Source organism: Nothobranchius furzeri, chromosome 12 (genome assembly GCF_043380555.1).
Source record: "Nothobranchius furzeri strain GRZ-AD chromosome 12, NfurGRZ-RIMD1, whole genome shotgun sequence".
Lineage (NCBI taxonomy): Eukaryota > Metazoa > Chordata > Actinopteri > Cyprinodontiformes > Nothobranchiidae > Nothobranchius > Nothobranchius furzeri.
This window is the reverse complement of record NC_091752.1, coordinates 21,261,099-21,281,387: the sequence shown is the minus strand read 5'-3', so window position 1 is coordinate 21,281,387 and position 20,289 is coordinate 21,261,099. Positions and strand designations below refer to the sequence as shown.

The window sequence follows — 20,289 nt, the reverse complement described above, 5'->3', positions numbered from 1 at the left end:
TGTGCGTATTTAGAATGATGAGTTAAATCTGGAAAAAAAGGGGGGGGGGGGGGGGACTTACGGAGCGCGATTTATTCCAACATTTGTCATCGTCTCAAATTGTTTCTCAAGCCAAAGCGCTTCTTTTTCCCCTCCTATCCTGTGAGAAAGGCAGTTTGGGTTTGAGACAAGAACCAGAAACTGAGACAATTTAAAGGCGATCTCAGAGATGGACATTAACCAGACAGCCAACGGGACCCACGCAGCCTGGAAACCACCGCAGCACTCAGGGATGAGTAATGCAGAAAAAAAAATATATATAAACATGAAATATATAAATGAAGAAAAAACGGTGCATACGATAATAATAATAATAATAATAATAATAATAATAATAATAATAATAATAATAATAATAATAATAATAATAATAATAATAATAATAATAATAATAATAATATATGCATGGCCTACGTGCGCGCACGCACACACACACACACACACACACACACACACACACACACACACGCACACACACACACACACACACACACACACACACACACACACACACACACACACACACACACACACACACACACACACCTAAGCCGCATGGCAGACGCTATTAATGGAGATAAATGCTAAAGTAAACAGAGGGTTTGTCTCCTCTGAAAGCCTCGCCGGACACTTCCTCTGGCTCCCGCGCTGCCGGTAGGACATACCTGGTGTCAGCTCTAAGTGCAGCAGAGTCACTAGTGTAAATAGAGCTGGCGACAGGACGGCGATGCCTGAGGACGCGGCGGCCTGGACACTGGCTGCTCTGACAGGCGTCCGCGATCGCTATCACGGGCTTCCAAAGATAGCAGCTCGGCTCGGCGGCTCTTCCCTGCGCTGTCAGCGCGCGAGCTTCCCCTAAAACAGCAAGGTCTCCAATGGCAACCACTCAACAGGAGCAGAAAATAGGTTGCCCTAATGGCCTCCATCAAGGAAGGTGCGACTAAATTATTTAGCGTTTAATTAAAATGGATTTAAAGTGATTCTTCTTGTGCGCGGTTTTTACTCCTAGAACGCCGATCAAGTCAAACTTTAAATGTTCCCATAAAGATACAGTTGTTCTTTCTTTAATTGATTGATTCGACAAATTTTTATCAAAGTAAAATAAAGGCTTCCCAATTCAAGCATTTTATTTCTCATCTCTGTTATTGACACGGATTTTTCATGCTGTAATAAAGTGCCTGAGTTTATAACGGTTCCCTCCCAGACAGGCTTCGACACCCTGAGCTGCGTTTTAAAGGAAACAAAGGAGGGCAGCACTGCGTCTGTCAACACAGAGCAGCTGATTGCGTAAAATGTCTATTTGGGTGGAGGTTTACGCACGGATCATTTGATTTCCTCATAATGGAGCAAAGCCCTGCCCACCAGGCGGCGCTGCTCACTTGTCTGCGATGAAAGTTTCCACTTTCTCGCAAAAAAGAGGGATTTATGTGATGAACTGTTTTATTGGTAAATAGCGAGATAAAATCCAAGTTAAATTAAGAATATAACATTTGACACTGATAAATATAAAATAATTGTGTGAAGCCATCAAATCAATCATAGCTTTAGTGTTTAGTTTTAGCTGCGACGCTAAAAGTCTGTTTTATGAGCGATTGTGCGTTTTTACGCACGTCTTGTGAATTAAACGCAAATAATTTAATTAAAAGCCTCCACGCAATACATGCATGTTCTTATTCAAAATTGAAATATTTGTTTCTCTTTGTTCTTTCAGAAGGAAAGAAATAGATAAAGATAAGAAAAAGTATATTTAAAAAAGAAAATAATCTTGTTTCTTGTGTTGTCGTGTATGGGCGGCGCGAAGGAGGGACCAGACAGACCAAACAGCCATATCGAGTCTTAACTGCAGCCGCTGAGAGGATAGTAAACGTGCTGCAGATCTTCGTGGAGACAGCTCATTAAAACATTACTTAGTTCATGAACCGCAATTAAATTAGAGTGGAGAGCTTGGCTCTTTGATTTTTCTTCCATGCGCAGCGCACACCGGCATACGGAAACACACGTGCGCTTATTGCCAATCATGAAATTAAGCTTCTCGCCCTTTTATATAAAAGATATACTCGCGAGACGTGATGTCAAAGGGAATCCCAGCGCCATTGACGCACAGGAGCTCTGCGCGCCTTCACGCAATTTACGCACCGGCTGTGAGAGCAGCATCCATCCGACTGGACTTTCTCCTGATTTACGAGCGCTTCATGGGAGCTTCAGAGCGTATACATGCGAGGGGAATGGAAGAGGAGAGGAGACACTCGGAGGAGGTGGGAAATGATCGGTCACGAATATTTATTGAATAAAAAATGTGATTTTGCTTTTGGTGGATGAAGGCATCCTGGTTTGAACTTTAGACGGAAAATAAAAAAATGGAACGAAAAAATTGCTTTAAAATAAAATGTATTAGATTAGAATAAAATGTAGAATTGCGTGGCTAAGTCAAGAGTTATATCACATTTCTTATATCTTATAGATTTTTTTTGTTTTGTTTTTATTTTTAAATTTGGTTAAATATGTTATGCCAGAACAAGTTTATTTAAAACATTAACACTTTTTATTTTCATTAATATTCCAATCATAATAACAGAGTGAGTCTAACCTCCATCACCTGCTCTTGACCACCATGTTGTTACGCTCTCTGTCTCCAGACCAGATAATGGAACGCGGCCCGCTGCAGAAAAAACTTGTGGATGCAGAGATAGGTGGATGCTTCCGCAGCGAGGAGACGCTCAGGTGCGCAGTGGGGGAGCGCCACTGCAGCGCGGGAACAAAGAAGCGCTCCAGAGCGGCTTTCTCTCACGCGCAGGTCCACGAGCTGGAGCGCCGCTTCAGCGTCCATCGGTACCTCTCTGGTCCAGAGCGGGCCGACCTGGCGGGAGCCCTGAAGCTCACCGAGACCCAGGTGAAAATCTGGTTTCAGAACCGGAGATATAAAACCAAACGGCGCCAGATGGTGACCGAGATGAGCTCACCAAAAACAGTGGCCGTAAAGGTTCTGGTGAGGGGAGAACCAAAGCAGAACCAGCAGCTCAGTGGACACCCTTTGACTGGGTCACTGTTCCAGAACCACCAGTACCACCAGTACCACCCCTACCTGTGCTACTATTACCAGCCCTGGAGCAGAGGAAGCTTCTGAAGTCTCCAAAACATTTAATGTAATTAGTTTCTTTTAGTTCATCCAGCCAATCAGCGAGCTCAGAACAAAACAGGACAAAACACCCTTAAGTTGGTAAACTCAAAGAAAACAAAGATAAATTGTTAAATGATAAAATCTGGTTTTCTGCACAATTTTTTGCTCCATCTTGAATTTTTGTTTTAATCAAACCATTTGCAGTTTTCTTGGAGAATAATTTAAAATAAACTTTGTTGGTTTTATTTTGAAATACCTAAGAAGTCAGAATCTAACCATTTTGGGTTAGAGGTCATAAGGTGAAGAGTTGTGTGTGTGTTTTCGTTTTTTGGGAGGAAACTCTGACCTGAGAAAGCCATGAGAGTTCACCTTCAAGCCTCTTAATAATTTACAAAATGATGATGGCTTAATTGCATTTCATCACCTTGTTGAACATTAAAATCTCCTGAAACTCACTTCACTGTGTGTAACAAAAACCCAAACACAGAGATTTCTGTTCTGAGATATTATACAAAAATAATAAATATAAATAATAATGATTCTGTATTTTTACAGTCCACCTTGAACCTCCAGGAATCCTAAAAATTCTGAGCAAATCTTAAATTCAAAGAATGCATTTTTTTTACTCATTTATTGATGATTTATTGGCATCACCTTCATTTTTAATAAGTATTTATTGTTATTTTCTTTTTCCAAGTCCTAAAAACAAACATGTTTATGAAAAACGTCCTCCTGTGAGAGGCTGTTGTTTTATATAAATGTGTGTTTTGTGCACACGCCTGCTGCGTTTGTGTGCTGCATGAGTCAGAGGGGATCAATGGACCATGGAGATGTTAGCATGGCTGCACATGTGAGAAAGAACACATTCATCATCATTTACTGACAAGACCACTCCTTTGACTGGAAGGATTTCACACAATGACCACAACTGATATGGAAATAAAAACACAAATGTGACACAAGCTGGCCAACGTCTACGTCTTTGAACCAGAGTTTGGTTGCGTGAACGATCCGCGCTGTCGTGATTCTAGAATATCACACGATGAAAAAGGCCGTGCCATCACGGATCTCTGATGTGGTACTTCAGAGTTCCTTTTTCCACTTTGGCTTGGTTAATCACCGCTCTGCTCTCTGGCACCGGTCCAAACCTCATCTATCTTCTGCATCAAAACACTTCAAGTAATCTTAAGGTTGGCACTGTGCAACAGCAGCTCTCTCGTCTGAGTCGCCTCATCGCCAATGAGCCTAACTTTCTTTCTCACATATTTTCCATTGTGCTGCTGACGTGACTAGAGAAGACTGCTTTAAGTTTCTGGTGATGCACTAAGTGAATTTCTATTGGCAACAGAGGAAGTTAGAGACAAAGTGGCACAATGTGCAGATTATAGTATTTCCGCTTGCTAAAGATAAATCAAGTGAAACTGGTTCTACTGAGCATGAATCTGCCCAATAAGACTTGTTAACTATCTTGGTCAAGTATGAAGCTAATGAGGTGTTTTATGACAACCCTCATCCCATTCATGGCTGCAGCACTTTTAATTAAAGGCTTTTTCTCCCACATAGCCTGACCTTATGAGGCTAAAGGAGAAGAAAAGCGCCTATTGTTGGGTCTGGGAGAATAAGGGAGTTACGCTTATCAGAGATATAATTCAGCGCCTTTCTAGCAGGTGTGAGAAAGTTCCTGCATGGCCACAGGAGGGGAGTGAATGCCAAAGGATTATGGAAAATAATTGTATCAGGTGGTTTGTGATTGGTGAATGCCGGCTACTTGGCAGATGACTTTGGATCTGTCTTATAGGAAGCAGGATCCCCAGACTGTCTGTCATTTATGAGTCTGTAATAAAGTTTTCCTGAATTTCAAAGAAGTTGTCTCAGGGAGCTTTGACGTCGAAGTGAATGTGCAGGTTGCTTTTGAATTTGCCACTCTTATAGGAGACATAAAAAACTCACCTTTTGCATAATTGTTGTGCTTCCGTGTGAGTCTCTGCCGCGTTAAACACTCCAAACAAGGAAAAACTCATCCATCTATTTTCCGTTAGTGTTTGGTTTTAGAAATTATGTGACTCAAACATGCAGTTTCAAAAATTGCCTGTTTGTGATGTCACAAATGGGGAAATTAGCATTTAACCACCTCTCGCCTGCAGGAGGAGCAGTGGTTCTTCTCCGAGCCCCTCCCCCATTTTGGAGTTTCTCAACTTATAGCCAATATCATCTGGCCAGCTGCTAAAAGGAGCATTTTTGTTTGTAAATGGGAACACCCAATCCAAAGCGGGAACACCCCCTTCTTGTTATTCCCTCCTGAAATGTTACTTCACCTATGATATTTCAAAATAAGATATGTTCTCTGCTCATCTATCTGGTCTCCATCTTTTTTTAATACAGTTTTTGATCATCTGTGTTCACCCTGCCCTTTCATTTTGTGTTGCTGGTTTGACGTGAAAACGCTCCACGCGCTCCACACGCTCCAAACCCGAACATGCATTTAAGTCCCGCCTCCTGCTTTAATCACAGTTTATACAAACATTAAACTCAAAACGGGAGACAAGGAATTAACTCGATATAGGAGACTGTCAGTAAGGCGGGACACAAACTTTACATCTCTACTGGACTGTCTCTCATGAGAAGTGCACCCAAAACACCACCGCTAGACAGGAAGAAGCAGGGGCTTTTCAAAATAAAGTAACATTTTAACATTTCATGATATTCAAACTCATTTCAAAATATGATTATGGTTAGTATAAGTGCTTAAATATAGGCTATATATCTCATGCTTTACATTGTTTTACAATAGTGTAACGGGTTATAATTTGTTATGGTTGGAATTTTATGTTGAAGGGGGTGTTCTTGGCAGTTTGTGTGGAGAGTTCCGGGTCGGTTGTTTAGAAAGAGAAAACTAGCTAGTTTGAATGGAGATTGTTAACGTTGTTTTTCCTGGAGTTAAGGCGTGGGCAGCAGCCAACAGTAACCCAGAATAAAGATCCGAAATGGAAAGAACAAGCTGGAGTCATTACAATATCTTAAAAATCAACAAAAATGTATTCTGTATGTGTGGCTGCTTTTATTTTGCTATGGTAGTGCAACATGATCATTACTGTAGACTTTTATTTTGAAAAACGTAGTAGGGAAATAACGTATTTTGATGCCCATTCTGATTGGTTAGTGAAAAACTACAGTAACCCCCATTAAGGCATTTCTGTAGCCCAAGAAGTAACCTCCTGCGGCCGGCGGGACCCTGCTCCTTATAGCAGCCTGACTGGGGAGTGAGTTGATGTGGCCAACTCCAGCTTATGTTCAGGCCCTGAAACGGCTCATTGTGGAAGGTACCGAAACTGTCCAGAATAAAACTGCTGAAATTGCTTTATATGAGAGGAATTTAGTGCAACAACCTTCATAAACATGTTTCACATCGAACAAAGAACTTTTATAAGTTAAGAAATAAAGTCATAATATGCCCCCGTTAAAACCCATTAGATAAAACTATTAAATCAATCATTCACACCTAGACACGATTCAGGGCCACCAAAGAAAATAACACTCATGTTTCTGGTCATAGACAAGAAGTCAGAGTACCTGGAGAACACCCATGCACGCAACTGGAGAACATGCAAACCCCATAAAGCTGCAGTGCGGCACATGAAACCATCTCACTGCAAGTGCAACCAACTGCACCACCATGCAGCCATCATATTAAAAAACATAAAAAAACATTTGATCTTTTCTAGAAGGGAGATTCCAGGACTCAAGGCCATATTTCCTACAACTTGTTTCCTGCTCCCACACACCTGTACCTACATATTTACCATGCTGGTTCTCGTAGAAGCTTGTTAGTTTCTCGTTCTAATAAGAGATGTGTAGGCAAGAAGATAGCTGCAGTTTTAGAGAATCTTTTGGAGACTTTTTATATGCAAATCCAGAATTTTTTTCTGGGAGTTGATGCGTTAAAATACAGTTTTCTCACTCAGGTCACAAATTCTTCAGCTCTTTATCTGCCTGTGGCAGTGAATGTGCTCCAGCGACATCATTATATATTATTTGTTATTTATTATGATGCAGCATCTTCTGAAAAACTGTAGAAAGAACAAGACACATTTAAAGACAATACTCTGTGAAGCCGGTGGAAACAAGTAGCTTCCTGTTGTCTTTGTGCTGCTGCAGGTTTGTCCGTGGAGACGAATGCCTGGAGGGTGGGGCTGCTTTTCTGGTCTGCAACACAGGAATGGCAGTCCTCACCTAATCCATGCTTGGCTGTACTCTCAAGATACACATCTATTGATGGAGACTTCTCACATGACACCCAGACAGCAATCTCACATTCATTTCCTACACTCCTATTGTAAAAGGAATCGTGTTTCTTGAGGACCTTGTTGAACAGTGTCTACAAATAACGGCTGCTGAGGCTGTTGGGTGGAATGAACGGAATTAGAGCTCATGCGACACAAGCTAGGAGCAGCTTAACTCTTCCCTAAAAGAAAAACATCACATTCTATTTTAAAAATGTTCATATTAGTAAAAAAAAATGTGTGTTTTACTGATCTTAATGAATTTACTCAGCGCAAGAGAGGTCATGGGTAATACCTCTGTTTAAAAACAGATCGCTGTCTCATTCTCACACACACGCTGCACATAATCCCACCCAGAGGACTTCTTAGACTAGTCCCAGAAACTATTAGCAGATAGCATCAGTGCATGCAGGAATGTAAACATTTACAGTAGAGCTAAAACACATCAACTCCCCCCTGAGGGGGGGGGGGGGGGGGGCACATCCATCAGCGTGTATAAGCTTCCCCGGCTTCAGAAGGAATTAGGAACATCACCTTTCTGCACAATTTCATATAATCAGCTTGCATTGTTTGGTCTGACATATTGGTGATTTTACTGCTGTGCGACTGTGTTGCTCTGCAGAAACTGGATCATGACTTTAAGACTTTAATAAAGAGAAAGGGTTTGATGAGACTGGTTTGCAATTTAAGATGCATGTTAACAAATTTGAGTGCTTTTACATTCTGCACAGCAGCGGTTATGATGCTGTGTGTGCGTGCGTGTGTGTGTGTGTGTGTGTGTGTGTGTGTGTGTGTGTGTGTGTGTGTGCGTGTGCGTGCGTGCGTGCGTGTGTGTGTGTGTGTGTGTGTGTGTGTGTGTGTGTGTGTGTGTGTGTGTGTGTTTATTATACATCCACGTGTCCAGTGAGCATATAAGAGGCCAACAATTTTTTGAGATAAGATCAATTTCTCATTATACCTGTTCATTTCTGACTTGCTAAATATTACAAGTGAAGGATGAAAAATGGGAGCTAAAGCACAGGAAGAGTCCTTTGTGCTTATAAAAAGGCGTTTTTCTGGTGACAGGTGACTTTGCATTTCACTTGGTTGATGTTTCTCCACAGCAGAAAAAAGTCTCAGCTGTTCATTTAGAGAAACGCTTCACAAGTTTCCAGCTCCTCTCTCTCCTACTGGTTGAAAGTGGAATTGCAGCCATCATAAACAACCCTGAATGTTGGCCGTGCCGATGTTCACTCCGGTTGTAGCTCTTTGTTTAGTTTGTGCTTTCTTTGCTTCACCTCCAAAGATATTACTCTCTTCCTTTTACTCCTAAACTCCACCATGGTGCCAACAAACAGCAAACTTCTTCTTCTTGTGCTTTTTACTGAACTAAAAAGGCTAACTGCTAGCTTTTCTATTAGCCACCAGCACAGTAAACGCCACCTCCTAACAGGGGCTGCATGACTTAATTATTATTTTTTTTAATTCAACAGTTAACTAATGAAAATCTAGTCGACTTTGACTAATCATTGATGACGTCAGAGTGGGTAAAACTGACGATCGGTGACCAAGTGTTTTTTTCCGATGCACGTCGGGAGGCGACGCTCTGGCACAGCGCGTCGCTTTTTGACGCCGCAGTTAAACAGAGATTTCACTGACTTGTGACATTTTCCCTCTTGCCATTTAACCTTCCTCTCACCCCCACCCTAAACTTTACCCAGTATCAGTCTAAAATTTCCGTTAAGCGTGTTTGAGAGAAACGATGAAACACGAAACAAAGCTCTGCATGCGCAAGCTGGTTAAGGTTAGGATGGGGGTGAGGGGAAGGTTAAATTGCAAGATGGTAAAGGTCACAATTCGGTCAAATGTCCGTTTTACCGCGGGCGTTATATACCGACGCTCTGGCATAGCCCGTCACCTCCCGACGCGCAGGAGCTCGTCACCTGCTGTCTTTTCCAAGGACTGCATCTTGTCGGTCACTATCACGTGACAGCGACTAGTCGATGAAAGACATAAAAAGTCAGTACAGAGCAGTGAAGTCGACTAGTCGACTAGTTGTCCAAATCCAAAAAGTTGTTCAGTACAGTTTCTGGTCAGCAGAGGGCAGCAGAGTGCTGTGCATGTGAAGCTGCTCAACCTTCTGCCTCAAGAACCATTGAAACCAATTGCAAAGCAATCGCTTACAGTTTAGAAAATTCCTTGGTGTTGCTTTAAAATAGCATTTCTATGGACACAAAGTTAGAGAAAATTCTAGTTTTCTCAAAAATTCTTAGGTATCCGTGTTAAAAACAGCTCCAGAAAACACAACGGACCAACACCAGCAGATGACATGACATCCCAAATCATTACTGGCTGTGTAAACTTTACTGGACCTCAAGCATCATGGAATCTGTACCTCTCCTCTTTTCTTTCAGACTTTGGGACCTTGACTTCCAAAGAAAATGCTGAATTTACTTACATCAGAGAACAGAGCTTTGGACCACTCAGCAGCAGTCCGGTCCTTTTTGTCTTTAGCTCAGACGAGATGCTTCTGACGCTGTCTCTTGTTCAACAGTGGCTTGAAACAGCTGAAACCCATGTCTTGCACACAGCCAGCCTCTTTAGCAATGAGCTTTTGTGTCTTGCCCTCCTTTGCAAGGTGTCAATGGTTGTCTTTTGGACAACTGTCAAGTCAGCAGTCTTCCTCGTGATTGTGTAGCCTACAGAAGTAGACTGAGAGACTATTTAAAGGCTTCTGCAGGTGTTTTGAGTTTATTAGCTGATTAGAGTGTGGCACCAGGGCTCTTTTTTTAATGGTAAATGGTAAATGGCCTGTATTTGATATAGTTGCTTCTAGAGGCCTGGAACCCCCCAAGGCGCTTTACAACACAATCAGCCTTTCACCCATTCACACACACATTCACACACTGGTGGGGATGAGCTACAATGTAGCCACAGCTGCCCTGGGGCGCACTGACAGAGGTGAGGCTGCCGAGCACTGGCGCCACCGGTCCCTCCGACCACAACCAGCAGGCAACGTGGATTAAGTGTCTTGCCCAAGGACACAACGACAGCGACAGACTGAGCGGGGCTCGAACCTGCAACCTTCCGACTGCGGGGCGAGCACTTAACTCCTGTGCCACCGTCGACCCTAAATTGTCAGCTACAATCATCAAATTTAAAAGAAATTTTAAAAAATTGCAAGGTATCAGTCTGTGTTTCACTTTTGGAATGGAATTACTGAAATAAATCATGATATTCAAATTTTTTGACAAACACCTGTAAACTGCAACCAACACAGAATTTTGTATAAAGATGTTTCTTAGAAAGAAATCCTCCTTTCCACTTGTATGGGATGTGGTGAGTCTAAGGTCTGGAGCTGTGGACGTTACATTTTCTTTTGAGTTTGTCCTTCCATAGATGGACAGGTTGACTTGTTGTTGCAACATTTTCTTTCCGGACTCTTCTCCACTCTCATGTCTCCCACACGCATACTCAGACACACACTGCCACAGATCTGGCCAGGGGAATCCAAATGTTTTAATTAGTGGAGATAAGCAGAGACAAGGAAGGCACTGACACACACACACACACACACACACACACACACACACACACACACACACACACACACACACACACACACACACATTTCCTATCAGTGTACTGATAAAGGAACTCCGTCTCCACTTAGAGTCTCTCAAACTTCCCTCTAACTCCTACACTCCAGTGGAGGAGACCCATCTTTACTACTTTGTTCCATTCTATATCTAGTTTCCAAATGTTCTTCTCTTTGTCTCAGTTCTCCGTGAGGGTTCTCTCTTCTCATATCTCCATCATTAACGTTCAAACTGGTTTCAAACTGGTTTCAAACCAGAAAACATCGTAACCTTAATCCTGAACTTTATCTTCTCTGATGTTACAATGCTGATTTTACAGATGATCAATTAAGCGTTCTGAGACATAATAAAAAATAAAAAATAAACTAATGTTAATAATACCCTTTACTACTATCAACATCTTTGCAGGAATAATTACCAGTTAGTTGAATCCAATCAGCGTTGAATGAGCTGATGAAAATATCTGTCAGCGTCAAGTTATTTCAGACGAGTGTTTAACGTGAGTGATCAGGTTGAATGCTTCTGTGTTCAATTAATTGGTGGTTCACTGTTTTTTTTTCTAAACCAGTTTTTGCTGACTGGAGCTCCGAGGCATAGCAGTTAAGAATATTTGGCAGGAAGCAAAGACGGCTTTCTTTTCAAGATCAAGTTCAAAGGCCAGGAGGCCTGTTTCTTCCTCAGTGTCCCTGACTGCACCTGTGTTCCTTGGACACACACACACACACACACACACACACACACACACACACACACACACACACACACACACACACACACACACACACATGCATGCACGCACGCACGCACACACACACGCACACACATAATGCAAGGAATTCAATGCACACTGCTTCCACTGACAGACATTTTAAGATTTTTGCACTCCTGTGTGTGTGTGTGTGTGTGTGTGTGTGTGTGTGTGTGTGTGTGTGTGTGTGTGTGTGTGTGTGTGTGTGTGTGTGTGCCTGCACTGCAGGAAATTTGTGTAAGTTGATTTTATGACCTTTAAAAAGGAATTTGTCACAACATGAGAGGCTTGGACACCTGCAATCATCTGCAACAATGCTGCAGTTCATCGCCCACCCTGCTAATGCTACACTCCCAAAAGCTCTCGTGTGTGTGTGTGTGTGTGTGTGTGTGTACTGTGTGCACATCAAAGCTGTGATGAAAATTCACCCCCTTTACTCAGACAGAAGTTTATTTTACTTTAATTTAACCAAATGAGTTGTTTGAGAACACATTCTCATTTACAGCAACAATCTGGCCAAGAGGCAGCAGCAACAGGGGCATAAGTAGCTTTGCCCCAAAGAACAACAGAAAGACTAATTAGATAAAATAAAAACAAACAAGATAAAAATAAAATAAAAACTTTTTGTCAGAGAGAAACTGTTCTCATGTACAGTACAGGGCCTTGCAGAGGCCTTTGTAGGGGCGGGTGCTTAAAGTTAAAACAAGAGGCACACATAGAGCAAAATTTTTAAACAGATTCACGATCCAACAAGTTCGAAAATTCAGTTAATGAGAGACCGTTGGGTTAAAAAACATAATTTAAGGTAGGAAATATATATTATTTAGTGTCATTAGTTGAAAGTAATGTTATTTCGTAAATAATAGTTTTAGTTTTTAAAGCTGACTTATATCTAAAGGTGTTACAATTACATTTTTGCCCCTGATCCGAGTCCAAACTGTTTGATTTTTGATATTCTTCCATTACTGAGTCCTGTTCCGATACAAGGTGGAGATGCAATGCCCTAAAAATAAGAAAGGGAGAACACCCAAACTGTGCCTTTTGTAGTTGTCATTTTGTTTTTTAGCCTTAAAAAGCCACTCATTCAGGAAGTACATTGAACAGTATTCAAGATTCAAGATCATTTATTGTCATTGCTCAGGTGTACAATGACATTGATTTGCTTTCACTAAAGACAGCTCACGTAAAATAAACGCAACCACAGGAAGTTTTCCAGTGTGATCTATGTTAGCTGAGATCTTTTTTCCTGTCTGTAGGAATTTTTTTAATCCAATTCCATGATCTCACTCTCAGGATTTGTGACCCTAATGGCCATCTGTTGGTAAAGGCCTTACTCAAACACAAAAACACGGCTTGCTTGCAATGATTTAGGTATGTTCTGCACCCCTTTAAGTTCCTCCACAGCACCCCCCAACACCACAAAACAGTCTAGATGTTTAAAATAATTATCTAACCACAATCAAATTCAGTCCATCTGGATTGTGCGATTTACCTGGATACCTTTTTCTGTAAGTGTTTTTTTGTATCAATGAAGCACAAATAGAAGCACGCTTTTATAACCAGTAGAATTGACTACTGCAATGCCCTGCTTTCTGGCCTTCCCAAAAAGAGTACTTCAGGTCTACAACTTTTACAAAACTCAGCAGCTCGTGTCCTGACGAAGACCAGGAAGTGGGAGCATATCACTCCGGTTTTAGCAACACTGCATTGGCTCCCCGTATGTTTCAGGATCGATTTTAAGATACTTTTAATGGTTTTTAAGTGTCTTAATGGCATTGGCCCGTCTCATCTCTCACAACTGCATTTACCATTTAAACCCTCGCGGTCCCTGTGCTCCTCTGGCAGCCGTCTCCTTGTCACTCCTAAAGTCAGGACACACACTCACGGCGAGGCAACTTTTGGTTATTACGGCCCTCGCCTCTGGAACGGGCTGCCGGAGGATCGCAGGGCCGCAGAGAACGTTCATGTTTTTAAGAACAGGCTCAAGACCTTTTTAGTTTAGCTTTTAACTGATTAATATTTATTGCATTGCTTGTTTTACTTATTTATTTATTTATTTTAATTACTGTTGTGTTACACATTTATGTTGTTTTATTTCTAGAATCACATTTCATTGGATATTTTACATTAGCTCTTGTGATCTTACATGTTACGTATTTTAATCCTTCCAGTGTTTCCTCTGTGGAGCCCTCTGCCTCGGGACCGGTGGCGGCGGCTGGGCCGCTCCTTGGGTAGTGCCCAGGTAGTTGTGAGGGTTGCCACCCAGGGCGCCCGGGATTGGTGTCTTGGCTGCTGCAGTGGATCTGCTGCTGTCGAGGCAGATGGCTCCCTTGATGGCGTGTCTTTCATTACCTGTCCAATCTGAGCTCAGCCTATTGTTTACTGTGGTCTTTTAATGTGTTATGTGTGTGTGTGTGTGTGTGTGTGTGTGGTTATATGGGTCATTTTAATCCGTTGAGCACTTTGTGTTGCTTGTTTTGCTTGAAAAGTGCTATATAAGTAAAGTTTGATTTGATCCAGTGAAGTATAGATATCTAAATACTAGACGTAAATTTCAAACTGATCTTTGAGGTTGAGAAACAGTTGTCTCTCTTCACAAATAAGTTTGTGCACAAAGCTTCACGACTTTCTCAATTGTTGTCTGTGATCATCACATTTTGACTTTTCAAACACTAAACACTAAGAAGTATCAAGGATTTACCATCCAAAGCTAGTTCTGCGTGATAGTCTTTTATTTCGTGAGAACCTTGATTGGTCTCGTTTCAAACAAACCCGCACGTCAAAGCCACCTAAGGTCTACGTATTGTTCTGTGTCTTAACCTCGCATGAAGATGCTATTTTTCTCCTCGGTTGCTGTTTATCTTCCCACAGCTGAGTGACTGTATGAGCAAGCGTGTTTATAGGGGTTATATTTGATTGTGTGTCAGTGATCGGCCTGTGTTCTTGGCTGCGGTGGGAAGAATCCTCCTCCAACTTGTTCTCTTAAGTGATGACAGGAGCTGAATCTCCCACACATCCCATAATTCTTCACAGCAAAACACTGTGGGAGACGTTCAAGCTACAACGGGCATCTCAAGCTGATGAGCTCCATCTTTGGAGTCATGTTGGAGGAACCATTAGTCTCTCTTCAATGTGGATAAAGGTTATGGCTGTAAATGTTGGAAAGTTACAAAGTACAGTTAAAATGTACATCCTGGAATTGCCAGACCATAATAATGGTTTATTTTTTTTACATGTGAACATTAAATTTATTTAAGCAGCAGTAATGTCCAGGGTTCAGATCATGACCATGAGTACGTTTACATGCAGCCAATATCGGGTTATGATCGGGTTAAGGTCGGTATTCGGGTTTCTGAGTTGATCAGAATAACCCGTTTACAAGCATAAATAGAAAGAGTTGCCTCTAACTTGCATAACCCGATTTAAATGCGGACGCTGGGGTAGCGTCAGGACGTATGGACTACGTCCAGACGCAATATGCGTCATTTCTGGTTCTTCTTGTTCTGGTATCCGTGAAAACAACAACATGTTTCCCAGTTCAGAAGAGATAGCGACCGCGTTTGTTTGCGCTTTAGTTTCCTCGTCACTCCAAAAGTGTGGTGCTGTGCCGCGACTCGCCATTTTGCTCCCAACTTGTTGTTTACTTCCGGTGTTCTGGCGCATACAAGACGTCTCGCTACTCAAAAGACCAAGATTCCTTGCGAACAGAGCATGCGCAGAACACACGCTTTGATGGGGATATCCCGATATGCGTTTACACGACCAAACATTCGGTGTTCTCATGTGTCTCCTTGTGTTCCCCAGCTCTCGCTAGGCTTCCCTCAAGTTTCTTCCTAGTCACTCCCCTGCAGTTCCTATTGGTTTGCATTAGTCTCCTTTTGTGTTCCTTCCACACTTTATCTTCATCACCCCTCTAGTCATTAGTTGTTTATCTTTGCCCTTAGGCCCTGTCCACACGTAGCCGGGGATCTGCCAAAACGTAGATATTTTTCTACGTTTTGGCCTGTCATCCACATGAAAACGGAGTTTTTTCACACGAAAACGGATCTTTTTTTAAAAACTCCGGCCAAAGTGAAGATCTGCGTTTTCTCAGTTTTGGGTGTCTGCGTGTGGACAGACAAAACCGGAGTTTTAAGGTCCGCAACGTCACTGCGACAAAAAAATGCTGACATCACGTGTGCGACCTGTGCTTACACTAGCCGTCAGCATGGATGCCCTCAGAGCTGCGCTCGCTTTATCAATTATCCAAGCGCTTTTTGCTTGTTTGTTTTTGCAAGCGGAATTACTGCTCCTTGCGGAAGACCACAGATGAAGGACGAGGTTAAGAACGGGGGAAGTACTGCCGCCTACGGGTCTGGCATGTCCTTAACAACGTATTTATCTGGGTACGTGTGGACAGAGTTTTTTTTTTAACGAGGTGGTGTGAATGCAAGTTTTTGGAGGGGCGGATATTCGTTTTTAAAAAAACCCGGCTACGTGTGGACTAGGCCTCAGTCTTTAGGTTTAGTTATTTAGTGTTTTATAGATTATGGTTTATCTCCCCTCTGCTTAAGTTTTTCCCCATTTAGTTTACTAATGGCACCTGTCTCCCCTCCAGACCTCACTCCTCACACCTGTCACCTGTTCCCCTGATTGCTCCCCTCTGTGTTTAAAAACCCCGTCTTGTCCCTCAGTGTTTTGTCGGTCCATTGTCTTTATCAGTGTTGTTCTGTCCTCCTCTAGAAACTCCAGGTTCTTGCTCATAAATGAGCTTTGTTTTTGTAATTCAGTTTTTTCTATATTTTAGGCTTGGCTTCCAGCCCTGTGGATATTTACTCATCATCCTAATAAAGGGACTTTTCATTTATTCAACCGCGCCTGCCCGAGTTGTCTGGGTTTCTGCATTTTAGGTCCAAACCTCCTGCTCTCAACGTGACAGCTGGTTCCACTAAACCTAGCTGCTTGAATGAAATAATGGAATACAGTGAAGTGTTAGTACTTCAGCAGGTTTTCTTGCTTTTGGGTAATGTTTTCTTAGTTGAATAACTTTAATTTTAAGTACATTTGAACATGCAAATTTAAATACATTTGCTTACTTTTACTTGAGTGAACAATTTCTTGAATACTATAATTTTCTTTTTTCCTTTATGTACACTTATCTGAACTTCTACTTAAAGTAACAACAGATATTTATTTAAACTTTAAGCTAATCCTCTAACATTGATCTCATTGGTTGTTGGGTTAGAAACTTGACCACTTTGTATATTTGACACCACTCAGCAGCCCTCTACTGACCTACAACCACACTTTATCGTTTTGTAGACTGTGTAGTGGTCTATAGAGGGCACCCTTTATCTGCTTTACGCCTGATAGTTGGCATTGTGACAGTTCCTGGAAGTAAAAGTATCTGAGTAAAGTCTTTGGAGGTGAAGCAAAGAGCTAAAACCAGAGAGAACATCGGTGTGACCTACACTAGTTTGAGGGAGCTACAAAATCACGGACTGATTGTGACCTGGCTTTGTTGCTACTGGACTTGTAAGTAAGAAAGGCTAGTTTATACTTCTCCGTATGCATCGGGACGGACGCACACAACGTCATTATCCATCCTTTTGAGGGCTCTCCAGCAGGCTCGTAAGGACGGACGGAGTCGAGCTCTGTTCAACGAGATGGGGAACACAAGCTTGTGATAGGTCAGGACACCGCTGTCATTGACAGCTCCACCACTGCGCCCTCAAAAATGTGAGAGGAGCTGAAGATATCTAGCGACAGACACTGAGAAGCTTAAAGAAAACCTCATGGAAAAAAAATCTAAATATATGAACATATTCACCCGTGAATGAAAGAGCGAAGAGATTCGCAGCAAGTGTTTTATTCGTGGATGGAAATGACGGGAAACGTGGGTTTAGAGGTGGTGAGCGCATGAAGAGGTAGAAGAGAACGAGGGACAACTTTTTTTGTGTTAAAAAGTCTTTTAAATACAAAAAACACAATATTAAATGCACTATCTTGGACATCTCTGTCTGTGCGTGCATGTCTCTCTTGTGGATAAACTAGGCTTTAGGATGCAGCTGGGTTGTTTACGACAGTTGTAAATCCACTTTCAACCAGCAGGGTGGAGCAGCAGGACAGTGCTCTGTGTTACTTTAAAGTAACATTACTTAGTTTCCTGCGCCCTCCCACTGAATCAGGGGTGTTCTATTGAATCTTCAGTGGCAAATTGTACCTATTAAATTGTATTTTCCCAACATATTTCAAAGTTCCCATGCCTCCACACTCAAAATATTTAGAGAAATAATTTCTCTAGGCATTTAAAGTTATTGTGGAAGAATCCAATCATGTCAACATAGTGTAGTGGAATAATGCAAGGGGAATAACATTAATTGAGCTGATGTCACAGAACAAGGATGCATCCAGAAAATGGATTGTCAGTTTCCAGTTTAAAATTGTTTAATGTTAAAACTTGAGATCATTTCTGCACAAAAACTCACTCCAACATGTAAAAATATTTACCAGACACCCACCCCTACAATTTCACTCCCTGCGCTTAAAAAACATTGTTTTTATTTTTGTCTTTTTTGGAATCCCGTACACGTTTTTCTTAATTATTTCTGTCTTCCTTCTCGTTTTTCTATACAAAATTTTCCATTTTCCCGGTTTCTTACAAAATGTTTAAAATGATTTTCATATAATTTTCTTTTATCAGTTTATATTTTTTGTTCTTGTGAAGCACCTTGTGATTTTAATCCTGTAAACATTGTTTCTTCTTCTTTAAAACAAGTTTCTGACCTTTAGTCTGAGCTGTTTACCTCGATAGTCTTTTGTTATTTTTATGAATTTATTAGTAAATTTAGTTGAATTAAAAAACCTTGCTGCCAAAAAAAGCACTTCTAGAAAATTCTTTGACATCTCTGTTCTTCAACACTTTTATCTCCTCCATACAAATTGGCCTTCAGCTGAAGCGTCAGCAGCACACAGATGAATTACAACAGCTCTTTTATCCAGCAGCACCGTCAGGGAGTGTGAGATCACGGCCTGTGTGTGTGTGCATCTCAGTGAGTTAGATAAGGCTGTCTGTAATCACACCTCATTCATTAGTTACTAAACATATAGTGGACATAATCTCTTTCTTTCATGTGGAGTGGTGGTGGGAAGTGAGGAAGAGAAAATATGCAAATGACAGAGAAATCATACAGTGTATTTACAGATTTGGTGTGTGTGTGTGTGTTATGAGGCTTTGCAAGGCTGAGGTTGCATTGTTTCCAGGTGTGTGTATAATGCTGAGTTTCCTTATAGAACAATCAGAATAAATGTTATTTTACTACTATTCAGGTCTCTTGTGTGTGCATGCAGGCGTTCTGAGTGAGAGTGAGGACCAGAGACAGTTCATTAACTGTGTGTTTGAACAGGTGTTTGCATGGATGTGAGTGGGTGTGAATGTGGAGGCTGGGGTGGGGAAGACGTCACTCCACACTGTAATCTGAAGGGCATTAAGTCTGCTCCTCCAAAACTCACAAGTCTACATAATGTCTGCTTGCAAAATCTCTTTGGTTTGTTTCACCTTTCACCAAAATAACAAGCGAGCAACGATGAGCGTGTCAAGAAAGAGGATTCCAGAACGGCACCTTGAACAACAAATTAATGTCTTCTTACAGAAAACTCATTTAATTTAAAATGTTCACAAAACTGAAAAGAAGTTTTTATTTGAACACAAAACAGTTTTTAAATTTTAATAACAAAAACATTTGAAGCAGATCAGGATTATATTCATTAAAACTGAGCTTTGTTTAGGCTGTTAGATTTCAAATATACATCTATTTTGTTTTCCTTTATATGGATAGCGGGAATTGTCAACTGCATCAAACTGAAATGATGCGCAGAAACTTTTAGTTCACTAAGTGTTTTCTTATTTACACTCATGCCTTATTTTAAGAGGTGGCCATTACAAGATGTTTATTTCAAATTAGGGGTACGGGTAAATAATTATAGCTCAGACTTCCTGCCCTTCAAACTTTATATGTATGCTTATGTAATTCTAAAAAGCATGTGTGCAGAAAGAGCAGTGGTTTGTGGGGAGCTGTAATTTATATTCATGTATTTTTTTATTTCGTTTGAAATAGTTAACACCAAAATATCTTGCAAAGTTACAAATTTCACCATCTTTAATTTTCAAAAAAGGCAAAACCTCCCAGAACATAAAATGTAAAAATGTGGCATTTGCTATGACTAATAAAAATAGCTGCAAGAGCAACAAATAAACCACTTAAGATGTATTATACATATGCATGTGTAATTTAGGTCATATCTTGTGTCCAAGAAAATAAAATGTGTTTCAATAAGAAAAACTGGTTTGATTTGCAGCTTAATCGTTTCAGAAATCAGCAGTCTCACTTTTCACTTCAGTAGAAAAGTTGACTTTTTATGCATCATTTGCCGAATTCCAACGCTTCACTCCTCCGGTTATTTGGATGCAAGCTGCAGACCCACAAGTTCAGACTATTCTGTCTTCAGGGTCAAAGTTGAACTCTGCACCTGTGCTCACGACTAAAC

The 20,289-nt window shown here is 41.2% G+C and overlaps 1 protein-coding gene across 1 annotated transcript; it reads left to right on the top strand.

The window, feature by feature from the left end:
- Positions 1–45: 45 nt before the first annotated feature.
- Positions 46–4,119, top strand: nkx3.3 (NK3 homeobox 3). Its single transcript, XM_054750100.2, has 2 exons — positions 46–2,294; positions 2,676–4,119. The coding sequence occupies exons 1-2, from the start codon at positions 2,006–2,008 to the stop codon at positions 3,161–3,163; spliced, it is 777 nt and encodes a 258-aa protein (XP_054606075.2). The 5' UTR covers positions 46–2,005; the 3' UTR covers positions 3,164–4,119.
- The last annotated feature ends 16,170 nt before the right edge of the window (positions 4,120–20,289 follow it).